The following is a 20,769-nucleotide window of genomic DNA, read 5'->3' as shown; positions in this document are numbered from 1 at the left end:
CGCCTCTGGGCTCCTCTTCCGCAGTTTCGACTCCAGACGCGCGCGCGCTGGCGCGGGGGGGCCGGGCGAGGGGGAGGGGCGGGGCGAGCGCGCGGCCGTTAGCGGGGCCGCTCTGCCCAACCGTCGGCGTCGCGGGGGTCCCCACGGCCGCAGCCTCCCTGGGTCGCAGTTCGCGTGACCCGGCCCGGGTTTGTGCGCTCGCCCCCTTCTCCGGCGCAGTCACCGCGCTGGGCGGCGACCCGTGAGGTAGCTACCACGGCTTGTGACAACGAGTAAAGCTCCGGGACAGCGGCGCCCTCGGAGACAGCTGGGCGGGCGGCCCCGGCCGGGAGCGGTGGCCCGTGAGCTACCGTGAGGAGCGAACGGCGGAGGCTACGTCCGGCCCGGCCACGCACCAGCCGCCCGGCTGGCGCGACATGAGCCTGGTCTGGCATCCGCGGGATGCTCCTTGAACGCTTTCTTCGGCTGTTACCTCCGGGGGACGGTTGTGGCCACACCGACGCACATTTTCCGAATAAATCATTTGTCTGTTCTTGCGGCGGCGGGGCCGAACACGCTTATTTATTTTTAATTTCCTCAACAAGTTTTACCCAGCACTTATCCAGTGAAACAACTAGGTAACCGTTTCAAGGGAGCATCCGCTCGGTTAGGAAATCTCGGACTGAGCAGCTTGTGGAAGCCAGTATTTGCCACGGCCTCCTTACATGCTTTGAAGATCGTTGCGTCTTCCTGTAACTACCAGTGTGCGCGGAATCCCACTCAAGGAACGTCTTGGTCCAGCGATGCAAAGAACTGAAGTTTCAAGGTTATATTTCTCTTGCTAGATGATCTGGATTTCCCCAACGACTCGTTAACTGTTCAGTAGCCAGCTAAAGTGGATCCCCTAGTGCACGCCCTTCTCTCTCCTCTTCCAGCCTGTGCAAGTGCTTTTGTTGAGTAAGAGGCCATCAAATGTCGTTACCAATGCAGGTGCAGCTCATGGGTTAAAAGAGGAGATGGAGCCTTAGTTTTCTGAACAGCTAATTGCCTGAGTAGTTATGTTCATGCAGAATAGTTGACAGTCCCTAAAGATGTTTGTGCTCTCCAGCTGTGCTCTGAGGACATGGGTGCTGGAGTGTGTGTCCCTGGACTGATCTAATTCACTCAACTCTCCTAAGAAATGCTATCCTTCTCCTCTCCCCTGACTTGACACAGTCCTTCCTTCATAGGAGTGGATTTTATTTCTTTTGTCCTTCCCACTCAGGGATTTCCCCCTTAACCAATGAAAACTGTGAATTTGTAGTCAGTAGACTTTGGTTGGGGGAGGAGGGGCAGGGTGCCTTCTCCACTTTTGGGCCTTTTAACCTCGGGTCAGATCTAGAAGAAGGTTGAGAACAGGCCAGACCTCAATGACCATCTGAGCCTGGTGAAAGAAGTGATAGGAGCCAAGGGGTGATTTGTCAGGGTTATATCCTGTCTCTCAGTAGAGGGAGTTCTCGCTTTAGGCAGCCAGAATCCCACAGGCTCCTTTTCCCAGGAAGGAGCTACCTAATCTAGCTTTTCCTGGGTAGAATTAAGGGACTTATACTTGGGGGCAAAAGGAGGTGTTTTTTCCTGGGTCATACCTCATACATTTAGTAGGCACAAAGAAAACAAAGAACCAGTTAGCCAGTTCAAGCAGTAGTTCCAAGTTCTCATCCTGCTGTAGTATATCAGTAACTCTGATCTTGAGCAGGTGCTTCTCTGTGACCTCTCTGTGCCTCAGTCTCCTCATCTTGAAAATGGGGATAAAATGGCACCTATTGCCAAGGGTTTTTGCGAGTTAAATGTAAAATGCCCAAAACAGTTCTGGATGCAATTTAATAATTATTGGCTATTACTGGCATTGATACCAGGTGGGTCCCTTTTATTCTGTCACATGGATGGGAAGGTGAAGTGCACTGTTGCTTTGACCCTGTGGAACCTGATAGCCAAATATAGAATTAATTGCTGACTTGTTTATATTTATAGCTGGAAGAGACTGTATTGTCCTCATTACAGTATAGAAGAATTCAAGATAGGAGAGAGAGGCAGCAGCGAATGAAGACTGTAAAAGAAAAGAAGAAGGAACGTCAAATATTGAGGTAGAGTAGGCGACTTAAGAGAGTTTGGGAGAAATTGTCCAATGGCCTGTAGTATATGCTTCACTTTCTGTCCTCTTTGCGTGGTCTTGGAGGCTAGGGTTGGTTAGTGTGGAAGCACACACCAGTGGTTCCCGGGAAGCTGCCCAGTAACCTACCTTCCCAGGGATGTCCCTACTGGCAAAGTCCTAGATTCATATCCTGGCTCTAACACTGCTAACTAGGTGACCTGGGACAGGTTATTTCATTTCTTTAGGCCTCAGTTTCCTCATCTGGAAAATACACAATGCTAGCACCCACTTTTTAGAGCATTGTGTGGATTCATTGAGCTAATACACATGAAAAGCCAACACTGTTGCCTAGCAATAGGAAATTCTTAATCAATTTTAGTATCATTTTACTATGCCTTGTGAACATGGTACCACCTGAGATTCAGGGTAGGTGACAGCAAAAACAGTGAAAGAATAAAAGGGGGTTTGTTCTTGCATTCATTCAGTCAACACAGGCAATAGAGGCACTCGAACACAGTGATGGCTATGATCTCACATAATTCAGGTAATTCAGTGGGTATGTTTTGTGCTTTCAAAAAATATGACAGGGTAGAAGAAAACTGATGTCTTAGCCTTTAGCTATTTTGGTCCTTCATCAGACCCATGGATAGCATTTTGAGGGAAATGTTACAAGAGGTGTCAACAGGATCCTCAAAGACTACCTTTGTACTTTTTCCATCTCTTGTGTAGAAAATCTGCCAAGACAAGGAGGGTAACCCAGAGGAAGCCTTCTTCAGGGCCTGGTAAGAAAGATCAGAGGTTCTGTTCGGCCGCTGCCTCCCAACCTCAGCAAAGACCACCTGTGTAGGGCAGCAAACTTGTTCTTCTCACTGTCAGTTCCTTCCCAGAATCTCTAAGATCCTGAAGAACTTAGGGTCTGTAATATTTAAATGTCACGTCCAAGGTTCAAGGAAGAAGTTAATTAAAGCCACTTGAGACAAAAGTATGTAAAGTGAGCAGTTGTCAGCCAACTCCTTCAGATGTGGCTAAACTTATATAAAAGCCTAACTGATATCAAATAATACTTCATCCCAACCGTCTCCTTATCAAAATGACCCTCTTCCCAGTACTCTACTCCTCCTTGTATTTAGAGAGATGGTTACACTCCCAAAATGAATTCCTAACATCCTTTCTTCCAGTTTGCCGGCTATGTCTTCGAGAACCTGGGGATCCTGAAAAATTAGGGGAATTTCTTCAGAAAGACAATCTCAGTGTGCATTATTTCTGTCTTGTGAGTATAAGGCCCCCTTTGCTTTGAATGTCCTATGGCTTTGCTGAAAAGTCTATGCTCTGTTTTTGCATCCAGCCTCAGATCCATTGCCCTGTTTGCTTAAAATCTAATTTTTAAAAAGTAATGATATAAAATCCTAACAGTATAAAGTAAGTATGATAAAAAGTTTCTTCCCATGACAGTATTCCCAATCCTTCTCCCTCTGCCTTGGTAGCAAATGCTACCAAGAGTTCTTCCAGTTATGTTTTCCTGATAGTCTCTTTTAATTAGGTATAGTTTGTATGCTATAGAATGCACCTATTTTAAAAATACAGTTTGATGAGTTTTGATAAATTCATGTGTCATGGGGATATATCCCCATGTAAACACTACCCCAATCAAAATAATTCTTTTCATCATGCCAGAAGGTTCCCTCCTACCCTTTTCCAGTCAGTTCCCTCAGAGATAATCACTGTTCTGATTGATAGGTTACTTTTGCCTATTCTTATACTTCATATAAATGAAACCATACAATTTGTACTCTTTTGTGTCTGGCTTCTTTCACTCAACACAGTGTTTGGAAGACGGATCCGCGCTGCGTGTGTCAGGAGCTCGCGCCTCTCTGTTGAGTGGTAGTGGTCTGCTACATGAATATATTATAATTTGCTTATTTATCCACCTGCTGATGGACATTTGAATTGTTTCCATTTGAGGGCTATTCTGAATAAAGCTTCTATGAACATTCACATACAATTTTTATTTTTTGTGTGAAAACATGTTTTCACTTCTCGTGGGCAAATGTCTAGGAGTGGAATGACTAACTATACGTTTAACTTTGTGTATAAGTTGCCAAATCACTTTCCAAAGTGGTTGTACCAGTTTACATTCCCACTAGCAATTTATGAGATTTCTATTTGCATAGTATTCTTGTCCAAACTTGATATTGTTAGTCTTTTTCATTTTAGCCATTCTACTAGGTGTGTTTTGGTATCTCGTGGGTTTGTTTTTTTTTTTTTGATTTTGAAAATATGCTTCTTTAATCAACAACCAAGTGAAAACACAAAATGCAGTATGTCAATAGTTTCATAAGCCTTAAACTTTATGTGAAGAATCTGATTACTCTTAGCAAAAAAAAAAAAAATTTTATTATTGGATAGAAACTTAAGGGGTCAACTAATTCAACAGCTCCATTTTACAAAAGAAAAATGGAAGCCCTGAAAGAAAGAATGAATTCTTAGGGGTACCAGCTAGTTAATGGGTGAATCTTTGACACATCCAGATTTTCCGATTTCTAGGTTCCTGAAAATTCCATTCAAGTCATCTTTTGAACAAACATGGGTTTATGTTTTGAAAACTGAGCGAATTTTTAAATGCACACCAGATGAGTTTCAAAGTTGCAATTGTCTTTGTTCATCCTTTGCCATGATATATGGTAGAATTGTGTTTTTTGTTCTTGAAAGTGCAGTTTTTCATGGAGAAGCAGGGGGAACATTCATCTTTAGGCGATAATTACTTTCTATTCCTTCCGGGCCTTGTTCAAGCCTCAGCTCTTCCAGCAAGCCTTCCCTTCATTGTGGTTTTAATTTGCATTTTTCTGTGACCTGAAATATTGAGCTTGTTTTTGTGTGCTTATTGGCCATTTACATATTTTCTTTTGTGAAGTGTCTGTACAGATATTTTGTCCAGTTTAAAAGTTGAGTTGTTTTGGGACTTCCCTGGCAGTCCAGTGGTCAAGACTCTGCGCTTCCATTGCAGGGCGGGGCGGGGCACAAGTTTGTTCTCTGGTTGGGGAACTAAGATCCCACATGCCACACAGTGAGGCCAAAACACAAAAAAATTGAGTTGTTTTGTCTTCTTGAGTTATAAGAGCTCTTTGTATATTTTGGCTACAAATCCTTTTTCAAATATGTGTATTGTGACTATTTTCTCCTAGTCTGTGATTTGCCTTTTCATTTTCTTTTTTCTTTCTTTATTTTTCTTTAAATAAGTTGGTTTAATTTCAGGTGGTACAGAATTCAGGATAGAACAAAGACTTAAGAACACACTTTGGCAGGATTCTGGACTGGGCTTATGCAGATCTCATAATACCCTCAGCAGACCAGAAATAAAAAGGAACTTCTCCAATCTGATGAAAAGCATCTAAGAAGAAACGAAAGCTAACATATTTTAATAGTGTAAAATTGGATGCTGTTCTCTAATGTTAGGAACAAGATAGGATATTCACTCATGTAACTTCTGTTCAACACTAGATTGAAGGTCCTAGCTATTATACAATAAAGCAAGAAGAAGAATTAAAAGACATAAAGATTGGAAAGAACTAGTTGCCTTTATTCACATGTGACTGCGTACACAGGAAATCCTAAGGCATTTGCAAAAAAATTTTAAAATGAAAACTACTGAACTAAGTGAATTTAACAAAATTGCAGATACAAAATCAATGTACAAAAATAAACTGCATTTCTATACACCAGCAACAAACTTGAAAATGAAATTTTAAAATATCATTTATAACAACATAAAAACCACAAACTATTTAGGAATACATTTAACAAAATATATGCAAGTCTTCCTCACTAAAAAAAAAAAAATTGCTGAGATAAATTTTAAAAGACCCAAATTAATGGGGAAATATATCATGTCCATGGACTGGAGGAGTCAATATTGTTTGTCAATTCTTCCCAAATGGATCTATAAATTTGATGCAATCCTTTATCCCACTAGGCTTTTTCTTTTTAAAGAAAAATTGACAAGCTGAATATATGGCTGAGAAGAACTAAAGATAAGATGAGCCACTGTATGAATACTTTAATGTTAAATTAATCTTGCATTTCTGGTACAAACTCTGCTTGGTCATGATGTATAATCCTTTTTATATGGTGCTGGATTCAATATTTTGTTTCATTTTTGTATCTATGCTCATGAGAAAATTGGTCTGTGATTTTTCACTCTTGTAAATCTTGTTTTGGTGTCAGGTCTTGTTTAATTTCAGTGCATTATAAGCATATGCATTTTCAACATAAAATAAACATACTGTACATGGTGTTTTGTATTTTATTTTTTTTACCTCATATTTATGGAGATCTTTCCATATAGAACATATTACTCTAGTTTTTTTTAATAGCTAATTGGTATTCCATGGTACAGTTGTGCCCAAAAGTATTAAACTCCTATTAAAAGGACATTTAGATTACTTTTAATCTTTCACTACTGATTTTTATGTTTATAGAAATTATACATGTTCATTGTAGAAAATATTAATAACACTTAAAAGTATAAATAGAAATCACTCATATAGTCCTAAAGCCTTGAGAGACTGTTAACAGAGATACGTTTTAAGCCTAATTGGGATATAATTCAAGTGTCCTCAAGTCATCCAACCCTGTAGGCTCACTTTTTCTATAATGTTAAAATAAAATAACCTCAGCCCCCATTACACATTATATGTAATTACTGCAGGAAGTCCAGCACCCTCCTTAATATTTTTGGAAGTTTCTTGGGGTGGGGCTCAGGTGTGACATTCTTCCAAAGTATGTACACGTTCATTGTTCATGGGTACATAACAGTTTAGCTTCTTTTTCCTTGAGTTCCCATTCTAGACTCTGCTTGCGGCTTTTCAGAAACAAAAAGTCCTTTAAAGTATGTTTTTAAAGAAAAGTTCAATCCCTCCCCTTCCCCTATAAGGCAGAATTACTACAGTCAGGAGACTTTAAAGCCCTGTTTCCCTTTCTGTAGAGAATGCACTCTGAGAAGAGTATTTATTCTGTGCTGAGGGGCAGTACAGCGGGAGGGTGAGAGCGTGGGTTCTGTGGGCCCGTCTCTGAACGCGGCTCTGCTGCCTCCTCACTGTGGGACCCCAGCCAGGTCACTTACTGCGCTGTACCTCAGTGGCCTCTAAGATGAGGACCACAATGGCATCTGTATCACAGGGCTGTGGTGAGCAGAAAGTGAGTCACTGCACAGGGAATGTTACTCCAAAGTGCTCAGCACACATTCCTCAGTGAATTCAAGGCCCTGTAGCACAAAGGTGGGTAAGAGCCCAGGTTCTGGAGCTCTGTTGTCTTTTTTTTTTTTTTTTTTTTAATATATTTATTTAATTTATTTATTGGCAGTGTTGGGTCTTCATTGCTGCACACAGGCTTTCTCTAGTTGCTGAGTGCGGGGGCTACTCTTCACTGTGGTGCGCAGGCTCCTCATTGTAGTGGCCTCTCTTGTGGAGCACAGGTCCCAGGCACGTGGGCTTCAATAGTTGCAGCACATGGGTTCAGTAGTTGTGGCTCACGGGCTCTAGAGCACAGGCTCAATAGCTGTGGCACATGGGCTTAGTTGCTCCACGGCATGTGGAATCTTCCCAGGGCAGGGCTCGAACCCACGTCCCCTGCATTGGCAGGCGGATTCTTTACCACTGCGCCACCTAGGAAGTCCATGGAGTTCTGTTGTCTTGATCCAGTCACATTATCTTTCCTATAAAGTGGGAATAATGATAGTACCTACCTCTTAAGGTTGTTGCAAGGATTAATGAGTTAACATTTGAAAAGCACTTATAGCACCCAAAACCTATGCTATGTAAACCTTTGTTAACTAAATAAATTACCCTGTAAATGCATGTATATTCCACCAAGCTCTCTTACCCTGTCATACCCCTCTGCACTGTTTCACTGATCATCAGTGTTGACAGCCTGGTTCTGCTGCCCTTCTAGATTCTATCTAGCAAGCTGCCTCAGAGGGGCGAGTCCAACAGAGGTTTCCATGGATTCCTGCCTGAAGACATCAAAAAGGAGGCAGCCCGGGCCTCTAAGAAGGTTAGAATCCCCTGAAATGGGGGCCTTGGGGTAGCCTCTTGTCATCCTCCTCTCATCATTCCTGTTTCTGTTCTTTCTCCTCATTGCTAGTTTAACAGTCAAAAGACTCTTGAATTTCCCACTGGTTCTTCTCTTAAGTTCCATGCTTCTCTAGGGTATAGTATCCTAAGTGAGAAGAGGGAGCAACATCCTGAGAAAGCCAAAAAGAATTAAGTGCTGCTTGAAGCTCAGCTTCAACATGCCCTAGAGTTTCTAGGTCCACTGAGGAAGAGGAATGGCTGTTGCTTCAAAGAATTTCCACTCCATAGAATGATATGCCACAGAATGTCTGTTTGTCTGTCTTGGGGCCCTGAGCAGTGCCTAGATTTCATTTGCAGATCTGCTTTGTGTGCAAGAAAAAGGGAGCTGCCATCAACTGCCAGAAGGATCAATGCATCAGAAACTTCCATCTTCCTTGTGGCCAAGAAAGGGGTTGCCTTTCACAATTTTTTGGAGAGTACAAGTGAGTGATGAAAGGGCAAAGTTGGGCTGCCCTTTTGCAATTTGTTATTTAGCATCTAATGAAATCACAGTCCGGTTCTCACGGGCCTGTTTTGATTCGCCAGAGAATCTGTCCCTCCATTCAATAATGAGAAACAGTATCTTGACTTGGCGATTTCACAGGGGTTACTTCTTGCTTCCCATCCCCTCCTTAAATTACAAACAGCTGGGTTTCTTAGACAGCTGCTCAGAGCTAAGTGGGGCTTTCAGGAACAGGAGGTTGTGGAAATAGCCCCAGGAGCTTTGCTCAGTGGGAAAGCAGCTGTGAGAAGGCATGTGGCTATTCTTCGCCCTGCTCCTCCTCCTTCCTGTGAGTGTGGAGGTTCACGGGACACTGGCCTGGATGGTTGATTGCCCTTCCTAGGCCAGGCAGCTGGAAGACTGCATCAATGACAAACCAGAAACCAAGCCTATTTACTCTGTCACAGATCATTTTGTGGGAAACACCGCCCAACACAGGACATCCAACGGGGGAATGTGGGGGAGGAAAGCTGTGTCTTGTGTTGTGAAGACTTATCCCAAGCAAGTGTTGAAAACATCCAGAGTCCATGCTGTAGCCAAACTATCTACCACCGCAAGTGCATACAGGTGGGGCTTTCTCTGCGCTGGGGACCTTCCGTAATAGCCCAGTTCTGAGCACCCTGGGAGTGCTCAGGCAATCTCCGCTTCTGTGCTCTATGCTGGAATACTGTATGCAGGACGGGTTCTGGAGGAAAGTTAGCCTGGTCTCTGGATATCCTTGACCTGTAGGACTTTATTCATAAGATTTAGACTGAACAAAATCCTCAAGTTGGCTGGAGCAAATGAGTTCATCCTAGAATGAGTCAAGTAGCCTCAAAATCAGCCATGCTTTCTAGGATTGAAGGAAAGCGAAATGTGTATCCAGTTACCTGACCCCTACAGGGTCGAGCACTGCCAGGTCCCATGACTGGAGATGACAGCTGAGGCACTCCTAGGCGCTCTCTTGAGCTTTTGGTCCCTGGTCTGATGCCTGAATTTGAAGCCCTCTCCTTAGTCCATCCAAATTCCTTGTCCTGTCACCCTCAGTCAAGCTCTCTTAGCAACATCCTCTTTGTGAGATGAGGGTGGGGATGGAAAGAATGTGATCAAAGATAGTGTTTTTACAAACACAAAGCTCTTCCATGTTTATCTTACAGAAATATGCCCACACATCAGCAAAGCATTTCTTCAAATGTCCACAGTGCAACAATCGAGAAGAGTTTCCTCAAGAAATGCTAAGAATGGGAATTCATATTCCAGACAGGTAGTAGAAACTCTACAGCAGGAATTGAGACAGGGAGTGGGTTGCCTAGGTTTCTAGAGAGGAGGTCAGTGTGAGGATGGTTCAGAGAATGAGGAAGCAGCAGAAGCATTGATGTACAGTGAAGAAGGAAGGATGGAGGGAGAGATTTAAATTATAAAAAGAAATGGAATTGAACTTGGTGTACCCCCCAAAAAATAATAAATAAATAAATAAAATTAAAAAAAAAAAAAGAAATGGAGGCAGGCAGAAGTGGGGGTGGTGGGCATGTTTCTGAAAAAGGTACTTTGGGGGTCAGAATTCCTTGGGGTCTTGAATTCCAGTATGGAACTAAGGAACCCCTGTGTTCCACTTATCTGCTTCAACCCTCTCCAACTGCCAGTCCACTCACCCTGCCATTTGAAAGCATTTAGGCAGCCTGTTGAACTCTTTTGCTGTGCTAGCTTGAGTTCTTCCTAGTTCCTCCCAGGTGGACAAAGGTTTTACCAACCGATTATATGTCCCTTACTCACTGCTTCTTCTCCCACTGCAGAGATGCTGCCTGGGAACTCGAGCCCGGGGCTTTCTCGGAGTTGTATCAGCGCTATCAGCACTGTGATGCCCCCGTCTGTCTGTATGAACAAGGCAGAGACAGCTTTGAGGACGAAGGGTAGGGAAAGGCTCCTGGCTACAAAGATCTCTCATCAGGGCCATCATAGACCTTGGCACAGTTATCAGGCGCAAGAAAAATTTACTTTTGTCTGCAGACCTCAGAGTGAACCCAGCTGCTGAGTCTCATCCTTGACCAGCTTGGGACTCACTCACGTACAAGCAAACAGGTCTCTCTGCAGGGTCTGCTCTCCTTGTGCCCCATAGAGAGACACTCAGGGCCAGTTCCTTCCCCAGTATACAAGGGTGAGTCAAAAATTATCTGCACTGTGGCTGTAGAATTTATTTTAATTAACTTTTAGAAAAGACAAATACATCATTTTTTTGACATAATATCCTTGCTTTTCAATACTCTTTGTCCATCTGTCAACAAGCTTTCATATTTCCTCATTCATTTCCTCATTAAAAAATGTTTTAGGCTGAACCATGAGCCAGGAATGCACCGCTGTCTTCACTTCATCAGAAGTGAATCTTCATCCTCGTAGGGCTGCTTTCACCAAACAGGTGAAAGTCCAATGGAGCAAGATCAGGACTATAGGGAGGATGCTTTAACACCTCAAAACGAAGTTTTTGCAGAGTGTCGACAGTGTGGGCAGAAGTGTGCAGACATGCACATCCTCAGACCACAAAAAAAGAATCACTGCATGCTGCTCTTCTTTCATGCAAATTACAAGTGGGGCATCCATTTTTGCTGGCACCTCAGTTACAAATGAACTGATGTAGCACATTCACACCTGCACAGCAGTGACTGGGGAGATAGTAGCCTTGAACGGAAAGTGCTGATAAGACAGTGTGGCCAACAGAAGTTTTAATATAACTGGAGTGCGGATAATTTTTGACTCATCCTTGTACCTTGCGAGTGGCTGTACCTGACTGCAGGTCCCGGGATCAGCACCCAGCCGTACCTCCATCATGGGTAAAATGCGTAGTGAAAGATACCTAGGGAGCCCTCAGCAAAGGCCTGGCCTGCAGCGAACATCCCAAGAGTGGTAGTAAGTGTTACATTTGTCCCACAACTCTCCCTTGGCTCTTCCTATAGGAGGTGGCGCCTCATTCTGTGTGCTACATGTGGATCCCGTGGAACCCATAGGGACTGCTCCTCTCTCAGATCCAACTATAAGAAATGGGAGTGCGAGGAGTGTGCGCCTGCTGCTGAAGCCACAGGTGGGACTGGAGGGATGGTCTGGTCTCAGAACCAGGGTGGGGGTCGGGGGTCAGGGGACTTATGGTTCCTGGGAAAGGAGGAGGGTGTGCTATCAGGTGGGGACTTTTAGTTGGGAATTTAGTTTGGGAAGGAAAGTGGCTAAGGAGCGGCATAAGGACCTGCGCCTGGGAGGGACACAGAGGGTCCAGTCTGCCTCTCCCACCTTTCTTTCACCACAGACTACACACCTGAAAACTCAGGTGAGATCCCCTGTTGCAGTAACACCTTCCACTCCAGGGGGCATTTCTGCAGAGACACCGGCCTCGAACAGAATCCGGGCCCTTCTTGGACTGATTGGCCAGGATCTTCCTTATTAGAAAACCCAGAGTCCTCTGGTGGCAGGAGGAGGGGCCATTCCTGGCGATCCAAGGGTGTCAAAATCACTAAGAGCTGCAAAAATCCAAGTAACAGTTTCTGAGTGGTCGCTGCGAAGCATATTTGGGTACAAAGCTGTGCTCCTCCATCAGGTTTGGGGGAGGGAGCACTTTGGGACTGTGAGACTAGGGAAGGGGGCCAGCAGTGAGACTCTGAACCAAGGAAAGAGAAGTCCCAGGGGAACATGAGTCAGAGCAGTCTTGATGCCAACCACGGAACACATTTGTGGATTTGAGAGCGCCTCTGATCTTTCTGCCCGATTCCCAGAGGGCCTTTTCTACTCTTCCTGTTCCACCAAGATTCTTCCACCTAGATCTGGTTCTCATATACCTCTTCTTACTTCACCCACGTTTGTTATTATGCAAATAAAGGTTTTCTCTCCATTGGTGTCTCTTTATACATTCACTATGGAATTTATCTAGCATACTAAGGAATCTGGAGGGTAGAGTGAGAGAATAGGAGAATGCACCTTTCTCCTGCATAAAATTCAGTGAATTAAATGTAGAACTTTCAACTTAGACATGTTGTTTGGAGGGAAGTATTTTGCAGGTAAATCGGCTTTACTGGGACAGAGATTTAATCATTGTGCAAATAAACACACAGGATCTCATCAGGAAGGTGAGCCAGCAAAGGAGTCCACACTGTACTGAGAATAGGCCACTATTGCAAAGCTTGGGGCCCTGGACTCAAACAGGCCAGGGACTGCTGTGCTCACATGGGGCAGAAGGGGCTCCACTCACTCCAGGCGGCCTGGTCTTCAGCATACCTCCCAGCACGAGTGAAGACACACCTCCACTCAAATCCTCCTGCCTGGTGGCTCAGGCATTTCCAGCTCAGGTGAGGGGGCCATGCCAGGACATTAGGCAAAGCAGCTAGGATAGAAATCTGGCAAAAGGTCTTGGGAGAAATTGAATAGAACATTTGTTTGTTTTTAATGATTTTGTGGGATTTAGATTAGTGGGGGAAACGCAGGACCATTGCCAGATGCTGAATTTGTGGCGGGTTCAAATGTTGCTGACCCCTGAAGACTTACATCTGAATGTGTTTAGTGATTTGGATTTGACCAGATACATTGGGGATCACAAGGAAGGGAGGGCAAAGTAATACTTTAAAAAGAAATCAAGAAATACTAAAAGGATTATAATGGAAAATACTCTCTTGACTCACCCTTCCCTACCCCCAGTCCTATTCCCTAAAGGCAGCTACTTTCCACTTTTTTAGCCGTTTCTTGATACATTAATCTTAGACATTTTTGACTTCCTATTATGTTATATAAAGATCTAGCACCTTTAAAACCTTCCCATTTTAATTCCCTCTGTCTTTTAAATTTATTTATTTATTTATTTATTTAATTGGCTGTGTTGGGTCTTTTTTGCTGTGCGTGGGCTTTCTTTAGTTGCAGTGAGTGGGGGCTACTCTTTGTTGTGGTGCACAGGCTCCTCATTGCTGTGGCTTCTCTTGTTGCTGAGCACGGGCTCTAGGCGCGTGGGCTTCAGTAGTTGCAGCACATGGGCTCAACAGTTGTGGCTCACGGGCTCTAAAGCACAGGCTCAATAGTTGTGGTACACAAGCTTAGTTGCTCCACGGCATGTGGGATCTTCCTGGAGCAGGGATCAAACCCACGTCCCCTGCATTGGCAGGCAGATTCTTAACCACTGCGCCACCTAGGAAGTCCCATTCCCTCTGTCTTTTATAATTGCGTCACAATTTTTGTTAAATCAACTTTCAGTGTTTACATGATTTTGACTAGGTAAATGCTGTTTACCACTGAGTCAAGTGGTACACTGTGATTATTTTTCCTCTGCTGTATACTTGTATTTTTCCTTAAATAAGTACCTGTCTCTTTTTTACTTGCTCAATTTGCTACATACCCATGACTAATTCTTCCCATATGTTCCGTGTGATCAATTTCCTCAAAATATAATTTTCCTCACAGGCTGAGCATCAGGTCACTATCAGGTGCACTTCTGTTCTGGAAGGCCCGCCTCCTAGAGTGCTCACAGCTATCATCTCAGGGCTCCCCGTGACTGGGCCTTTTCTCATTTTCTCTCCCACGGGTTTGGTGACTCAGTGCTGTCAGAGCTCTGCAAGTGACAGGAGAGTTTTAAAATTGTGGATTTTCATTTCAAAAACAGTATTTTACCTGTCCTAAAGACAGCTTTTGCAGCACTAATTCACAGCCGAAAGATACTTCTAAATTTAAGACTTTAGTTTCTTATAGAGTTTCTATAACTTGGGTCACCAGGCATATTCTCAGACACCTGGTGGTAATACCGTTTCCTTTAAAAAGAGTCCAAGTGGGCTTCCTAGGTGGTGCAGTGGTTAAGAATCTGCCTGCCAATGCAGGGGACACTGGTTCGGGCCCTGCTCCAGGAAGATCCCACATGCCGTGGAGCAACTGAGCCCGTGTGCCACAACTATTGAGCCTGCGCTTTAGAGCCCGTGAGCCACAACTGTTGAGCCCATGTGCTGCAACTACTGGAGCCCATGCCCCTGGAGCCTGTGCTCCGCAACCAGAGAAGCCACAGCAATGAGGAGCCCGTGCACCGCAATGAAGAGTGGCCCCCGCTCACCGCAACTAAGAGAATGCCCGCGCACAGCAAAAAAAGACCCAACACAGCCAATAACATTAATTAATTAATTAATTAATTAATTAAAAAAAAAAAGTCTAAGTGTAAGAAATACTGTCTTAACTGAAAGTAATGATCCTCTAACAGTACCCCCTGGATTCCAGCTGCAGTGGGTGGGAGTGGAGCTTGTGGTGGGGGTGGGGAGATGGGGTGCTTTTTGTCATCCAGACATTCAGTTGCCCGACCTCTGTGTGCAGTTGGTAACTATGAGAACAGTGCACATGTGTGCACTCACCCCTGTTAACTGTCTCAATCTGTATACCCTTACTCTCCATTGATGTTAATAGCTAACCCCATTTTTGTGGGCTAGAAAGCCCAACTTTAAAATATTCTCTTCTTCATTTGGGCCTAGTCAGCCATTCTCCACTAAATAACTGGGCTTTTTTTCTTAAACTTCTAACTTAGGGTGGTTTTAAAAGATTTATAAAAAAAAAATTGTGAAGATACTGCACAGTGCCCACATATCCCAAGCCCAGTTTCCCCCATTATTAATGTCTTGCATCAGTACGGTACATTCATCACAATTAATGAACCAATACTGATATATTATTATTAACTAAATGAAGCTCATACTTTATTCAGATTTCCTTAGTTTTTACCTAATGTCTTCTTCCTGTTCTAGGAGCCCATCCAGGACACCACATCTCATTGAGTCATCATGTGTCCTTAGGCTCCTCTTGGCTATAACAATCTGTCAGATTTTCCTTGTTTTTGATGACCTTGACAGTTTTGAGGAGTACGAGCGGGGGTTTTGTAGAGTGCTCTTCAATTGGGGTTTGTCTGATGTTTTTGTTATGATTAGACTGGGGTTATGGGTTTGAGGGAGGGAGACCACACAGGCAAAGTGCCATTTTCATCACATCAAATTGAATTTACATACGATCTACATTACTTACCACTGTTGATGTTGATCTTGGTCTTCTGGCCAAGTTAGTGTTTGTCAAGTTTTTCCAGAAAAAGAGAAGTTACTCCATTTTCCCCCTTTATATACTGTAAATTTTGGAAAGAAATGACTCTGTGCAGCTCACAATTATTGAATGGGGATTTATGCCCTCTCCCTCTTTAAGGACAGAGTATCTGCATGTATTATTTGGAATTCTTCTGCATGGGAAATTTACCTATCCTCTCCCACTTATTTATTCAATCATTTTTATCAGTATGGACTCATGGATATGAATTTTATACTTTGGGTTATAATCCAATACGACTTTATTTTGTTGCTCAGGTTGTTCTAGCTTTGGCCATTGGGACTCCTATGTCCTTTCCACATACTGCCATTATTTTTTTTTTAAGATTTCTTATTTATTTATTTATTTTTGTCTACGCTGGGTCTTAGTTGTGGCATGCAGGATCTTCGCTGAGGCATGTGGGATCTTTCATTGCGGTGCACGGTCTTCTCTCTAGTTGTGGCATGTGGGTTTTCTCTCTCTGGTTGTGGCACTCAGGCTCCAGGGTGCATGGGCTCTGTAGTTGTGGCATGTGGGTTCCAGAGCACATGGGCTCTGTAGTTTGTGGCACTCAGGCTCTCTAGTTGAGGCACACAAACTCAGTAGTTGTGGCACACAGGCTTAGTTGCCCTGCGGCATGTGGGATCTTAGTTCCCCAACCAGGGATCGAACCCATGTTCCCTGTGTTGGAAGGCAGATTCTTTACCACTGGGCCACCAGGGAAGTCCCCATACTGTCATTGTTGTGTATTGTATTTTGGTTTGGTTTTGACCACTTTAATTTTTGGCACTACAAGATGTCCCAGGCTCATCTTGTATATTTTAAATACCTGTTTTCATAAATGATGTGTCTATTAGAATTAATTACCATTTTATAACCTAGAACCTAGAACAAATGGTTCACTTGGGGAGGATAGGAATAGATGTCAAATAAAAATTCCCCAAAGCACCTGCTCCACTTCCTCTAATTCTTACCTTTGTGGGAACTATGGACTAGGGCCAGAAACCTCAGAATATCCTCTTGTTTCCTTTTCTGCTCAACCACCCTCTTTCTTGTCAATTTGACTATTTTTCAAATGTGTGCTTCCTCTCCATCCCACCGCCAATGCTGAGCTCAGAGAGCTGCCACAAAAGCCTTCTCTCTGCATGGTTTCCTATACCCACTTGTTTTGCTGGCATATCCATCCTTTTCCCTTCTGCTAATTGCCATAAAACATCTGCTAGCTCTTTACTTAGGGTGACCCCCGCTGAGATGGACATCTAAGGTCTTCCTTGGGCGCTCTGCCATGGCTACCCTGGAATACTGGGCCCTGAGCATGGAGAGCCATAACCTCTAGTCTCAGCCTGTTGGATCTAGCATAAGGGCCACTTCTTCATCCCTAGGCACTTTCCCTGAGCTCTGCTTATATGCCTATTATAGCCTGTGTCATTCTCCATCTGGTCCCATAATTGTCTCTCCCTCTAGATTGGAAGCCCCTTATGGGAAGGGACCTGTCTGTCTTATTAATCTTCCTCCCCCTCGTGGTGTCTGGCTCGACAGCCCACTTGCAGAGGCAGTTTGAGGTCTACTGAATTGTTGGATGTACTCAAACTCTGCATTTATAAGCCTGTTGTTTTACTGTCAAACACCAGAGGGCACTGTGAGCATGTTGAGGAAGAAGGTTACAACCCTTAGGTGGAAGGTTGAGAAAGGCTTAGGAATGCTTGCTTCTATTTTGGGATTGCACAGGACTTACTGCTATTCACTTGTTCTAAACACATCCATTCAAGTTTATTCATGAGTTGTGTTCCTGTTATATTTAGAGATTATTATGGAAGTTGCTAATGACACTTGTATCATAGGTCAGGTCCTTGGATAGGACTGCCTTCCTGGTCTCTCCAGACCCAAAGTGATCCTCCAAACCCAAGCTGCCCTCCTCTTACCCCTAAAAGTGGGGACTTCTAGTCCCAACGGGAATGGGTAATATGGCTCTGTTCCTCTTCTGCCTTACCCCCCTGATGCACGCCCCCCCGCCCCCCCCACCCCCCACCCCCCGCACTGACCTCAGGGCCTCTGGTTGGTGGTTCAAAGTCTCTAACTTCCTGTGGGCAGGGCAGGAGGTTGCTATGAGAAACAGCACCTCCACTGGCCCTAACCCCAGGGACATAGCGTCAGCTTGCTGTGTGCTTCCAGCCTGGCTGGAGGTGAGTTGCAGCATCACAGGGGCCCCTAGGTGAGAGAAGGCTCCCTAACAGACTAAACCAGGGAGCCCCATTCCAGAGGGGTTGGCTATTTGCAAGGGTCTCATGCCTTGTACATTTTTTCTAAAAAGCAGCTTTGCAGTTGCAAGCCATAAACCAAAGAGATGATGTTTTTCAGGAACTAATCTCACTTTTCCCTAGCAAACCATCTCTAGCCCTGGTGTCCCTGAGCAGTGTGACAGCTTGAGGCCTCAGTAGAGGGAGTGAAGCCTAGGAGCTCCCCGCCCCCACCGCCACCCCCATCTTTGGTATAAACTTGTTCCTTGGGCCTGCCCTGAAGTGCACCTCTGATAAACAGGAAGGCATCTGCGCCATCAGTGTCTGTCCCTCACAGAGCATCTGAGCCCTGTCTGGGCCATCAAAGCCATCCCCAGCCCCCAGGAGCATTCTGGAGGGGACTCTTGCCTCACCAGAGACAATTCCCCATTGTGTCCCCTACTTGGGAATCATAGATTTGTAAACAGGTCCTTACATTTAGGCAGGTCCTGCCCTGGCTTTGTGCTAGCATGTTGTTTTTTCTTCCCTGAACAATGTCCTTTTCTGTAGGGCCGGCTGTTCACACCATTGTCTGAGACCCTTGCACTGCAGGAAGCAGCACCAGATTCTTATCAGCCAGTGGGGGGGTGGGGGAGGTGAGGGGTGTGGGGGCAGAGGGAACAGATGAGGTCATGCCCATAAAGCAAGCTGTTGGCTGGGCTGCCACATCATTCTTCTATACCTTTATCTGTGAGAGCAGAGCCCCCCTTGTCCTCGTAACAGGCAAATCTGGGCTTTAAGTGTCTCTAAAACGGTCTCCTCCATTTGATGGCAGATGCTTGGACGCTGCTCTAGGCCTCTTGATTCACTTTGGAACCCTCTGCAGCCCACAACTGTCCCCTTGCCCTGGTCTTCTCTCTTTGCCCAATGGGATGTTCTTGGCAGTGAAACATACCCCATTGGGGTGGATTAGGGTGCACTCCAGTCATCTTCCCCTCTGGGGGAAAGGGGTCAAGACTGGTCACCTGAGTCCTCATAGCAGAGTCCCTGAGTACAAGCTACTAGTTGACTACTAGGAGGCCTGGTGTGAGGATGAGGGCGGGCATCCCTTTCAATAACTCCCTAGAGACTGTGCAGCAGTTCCCATTGTCAGTGGAGGATGATTTTTTTTTTAAGGCTGCATTGAGGAACCAGGAGTTTCCTTAATGAAAATCCAGTGGGGAAAGTGAAAGGCTTCATTAGGACACAGCCTCTAAGGAAGAGGGGGGCCAGCGGTGGTACCCACACAAAGGCAGGCTGGGTCTTGGCAGTGGGAAGTGGGCACGGGGTCACAGCTGCCGTTACTTCATCTCCTGTGCACCAGCAGGGTGGGTGAGTCCGGAAGAGGAGCCAGGGTGGGGGCCCAACAATCCTGGAGCTCCTTATCAGGTATTATATCCAACCCTGGCCCCACCCATTCATTCTCTCTGCACACCAGGGCCAAGTTTGTAATCTCAGAAATCCTTGGGGATTTGATCTGGGGTGTGTTGAACTTTCTCCTTGCCAGAGCCCCTGCAGACTAGGACTTGGGTGAGGCTGGGATGGATCCTTAACTTGGGTGGAAATTGGCCTGTTTCTGAGCAACTGTCTGATAGAGATGTGGCTAGCTAGAGATGCCTCGGTTTGCTGGACTGCAGAGGCACATGAGAGAGTTCTCTTGGACCCACCTGGCTCTAGCTACATGCAGGACCCTTGCCAGCCTACAGAGAGGATAACCTGGCACAAGGCAGACCTGCCTCTTGATGGCTGCTGCCTGCCCACTCTTGCAGCTGAGGGATTCTAGGTGTGTCTGGGACCTGACCCAGGCTTAGCTGAATGAAAGGGAAGCACAGAAGCCATTTGAGAAAGTGAAAAGTGCTGCTTTCCTTCCTTATTCTGCCCCTACCCTGCCCTTCACCCTTCCTTAGAAACTGTATTTTGGACTGGAGGACAGCCACAAGCTTGGGGTGAATCCTAGCCCTCCACAGAGGACCATGCCAGACACAGGGGGAGCAGGAAGTAGGCTGGGGAGGCAGGCTAGGTGTGGGAGGACAGGAGCCAGGGGCAGGGCAGAGTCCAGGCCCAAGGGACAGCAGACTGGCGGCTTGGCAGCCCTGGCCCTGGGGTGGCAGGTCCTGCTCTGGTGCCAGCCATGGGAAACCAAGGTGTGGCTATTCCATCTGGGAAGTCAGGGCCTCCAGAGTTTACAGGCTCAGAAGGCAGATATGAATAAAGTAATCTTACAGGTAAAGGGAGGGGTTAATCTAATCAGCATTTTCCCACAATATACTCTTCAAAACATTAGATACATGAGATGATAACTGCTCCATGGGAAAAAAAAGGGACAGGGGACCACACGTTTTAGAAGATCATATAGCACATCGTAGGCATGCCAATTAATGAGAGGTCATCGTGGGCTCTTCAGGGATTTCACAGGGCAAGCAAGCAGGCGGTACACAGCTCTGTGGGGGCTAAGGGGGCAGAAATCCCGTGTTTGTTTGACCATTGTCAATGATCTCATGAGACAGTTATTCCAGAGGACACCATTTTGGACAACAATTGACTAGCCCCTTTCTCAAAGCCCCTTTCCAGCTCCAAACCTGTTTGGGAAATCATAAAACAGGCCCAAAGACCAGGGGAAGTATGAGACTTAGAGGAAAAAGCTGGGAGAGGAAGATAGAGTGAAATCCCTGAGGCAGGAAATAGGGCTCTTGTTGGGGGTGGGGGGGATGAAGGGCTGGGGAAGTCTAGGCTCAAGGGCTCTTCAGGGCC

The 20,769-nt window shown here is 45.3% G+C and overlaps 1 protein-coding gene across 3 annotated transcripts; it reads left to right on the top strand.

Moving 5' to 3' along the window:
* The first annotated feature begins 481 nt into the window (after window positions 1-481).
* Window positions 482-12,569, top strand: PHF7 (PHD finger protein 7). 3 transcript variants are annotated; one of them, XM_057706620.1, is made up of 11 exons: window positions 482-805; window positions 1,990-2,102; window positions 2,840-2,892; window positions 3,289-3,380; window positions 8,057-8,158; window positions 8,536-8,660; window positions 9,127-9,286; window positions 9,856-9,962; window positions 10,492-10,608; window positions 11,647-11,771; window positions 11,991-12,569. In XM_057706620.1, the coding sequence occupies exons 2-11, from the start codon at window positions 2,059-2,061 to the stop codon at window positions 12,227-12,229; spliced, it is 1,164 nt and encodes a 387-aa protein (XP_057562603.1). In that variant the 5' UTR covers window positions 482-805; window positions 1,990-2,058; the 3' UTR covers window positions 12,230-12,569. The 3 variants fall into 3 exon arrangements, with proteins under 3 accessions (XP_057562603.1, XP_057562605.1, XP_057562604.1); XM_057706621.1 differs by having other exon boundaries at window positions 805-936; XM_057706622.1 differs by lacking the exon at window positions 10,492-10,608.
* The last annotated feature ends 8,200 nt before the right edge of the window (window positions 12,570-20,769 follow it).

This window comes from Hippopotamus amphibius, chromosome 13 (genome assembly GCF_030028045.1).
Source record: "Hippopotamus amphibius kiboko isolate mHipAmp2 chromosome 13, mHipAmp2.hap2, whole genome shotgun sequence".
NCBI classification, from domain to species: Eukaryota; Metazoa; Chordata; class Mammalia; order Artiodactyla; family Hippopotamidae; genus Hippopotamus; species Hippopotamus amphibius.
The sequence above is the reverse complement of the archived record's forward strand: the minus strand, read 5'-3'. Positions and strand labels throughout refer to the sequence as shown.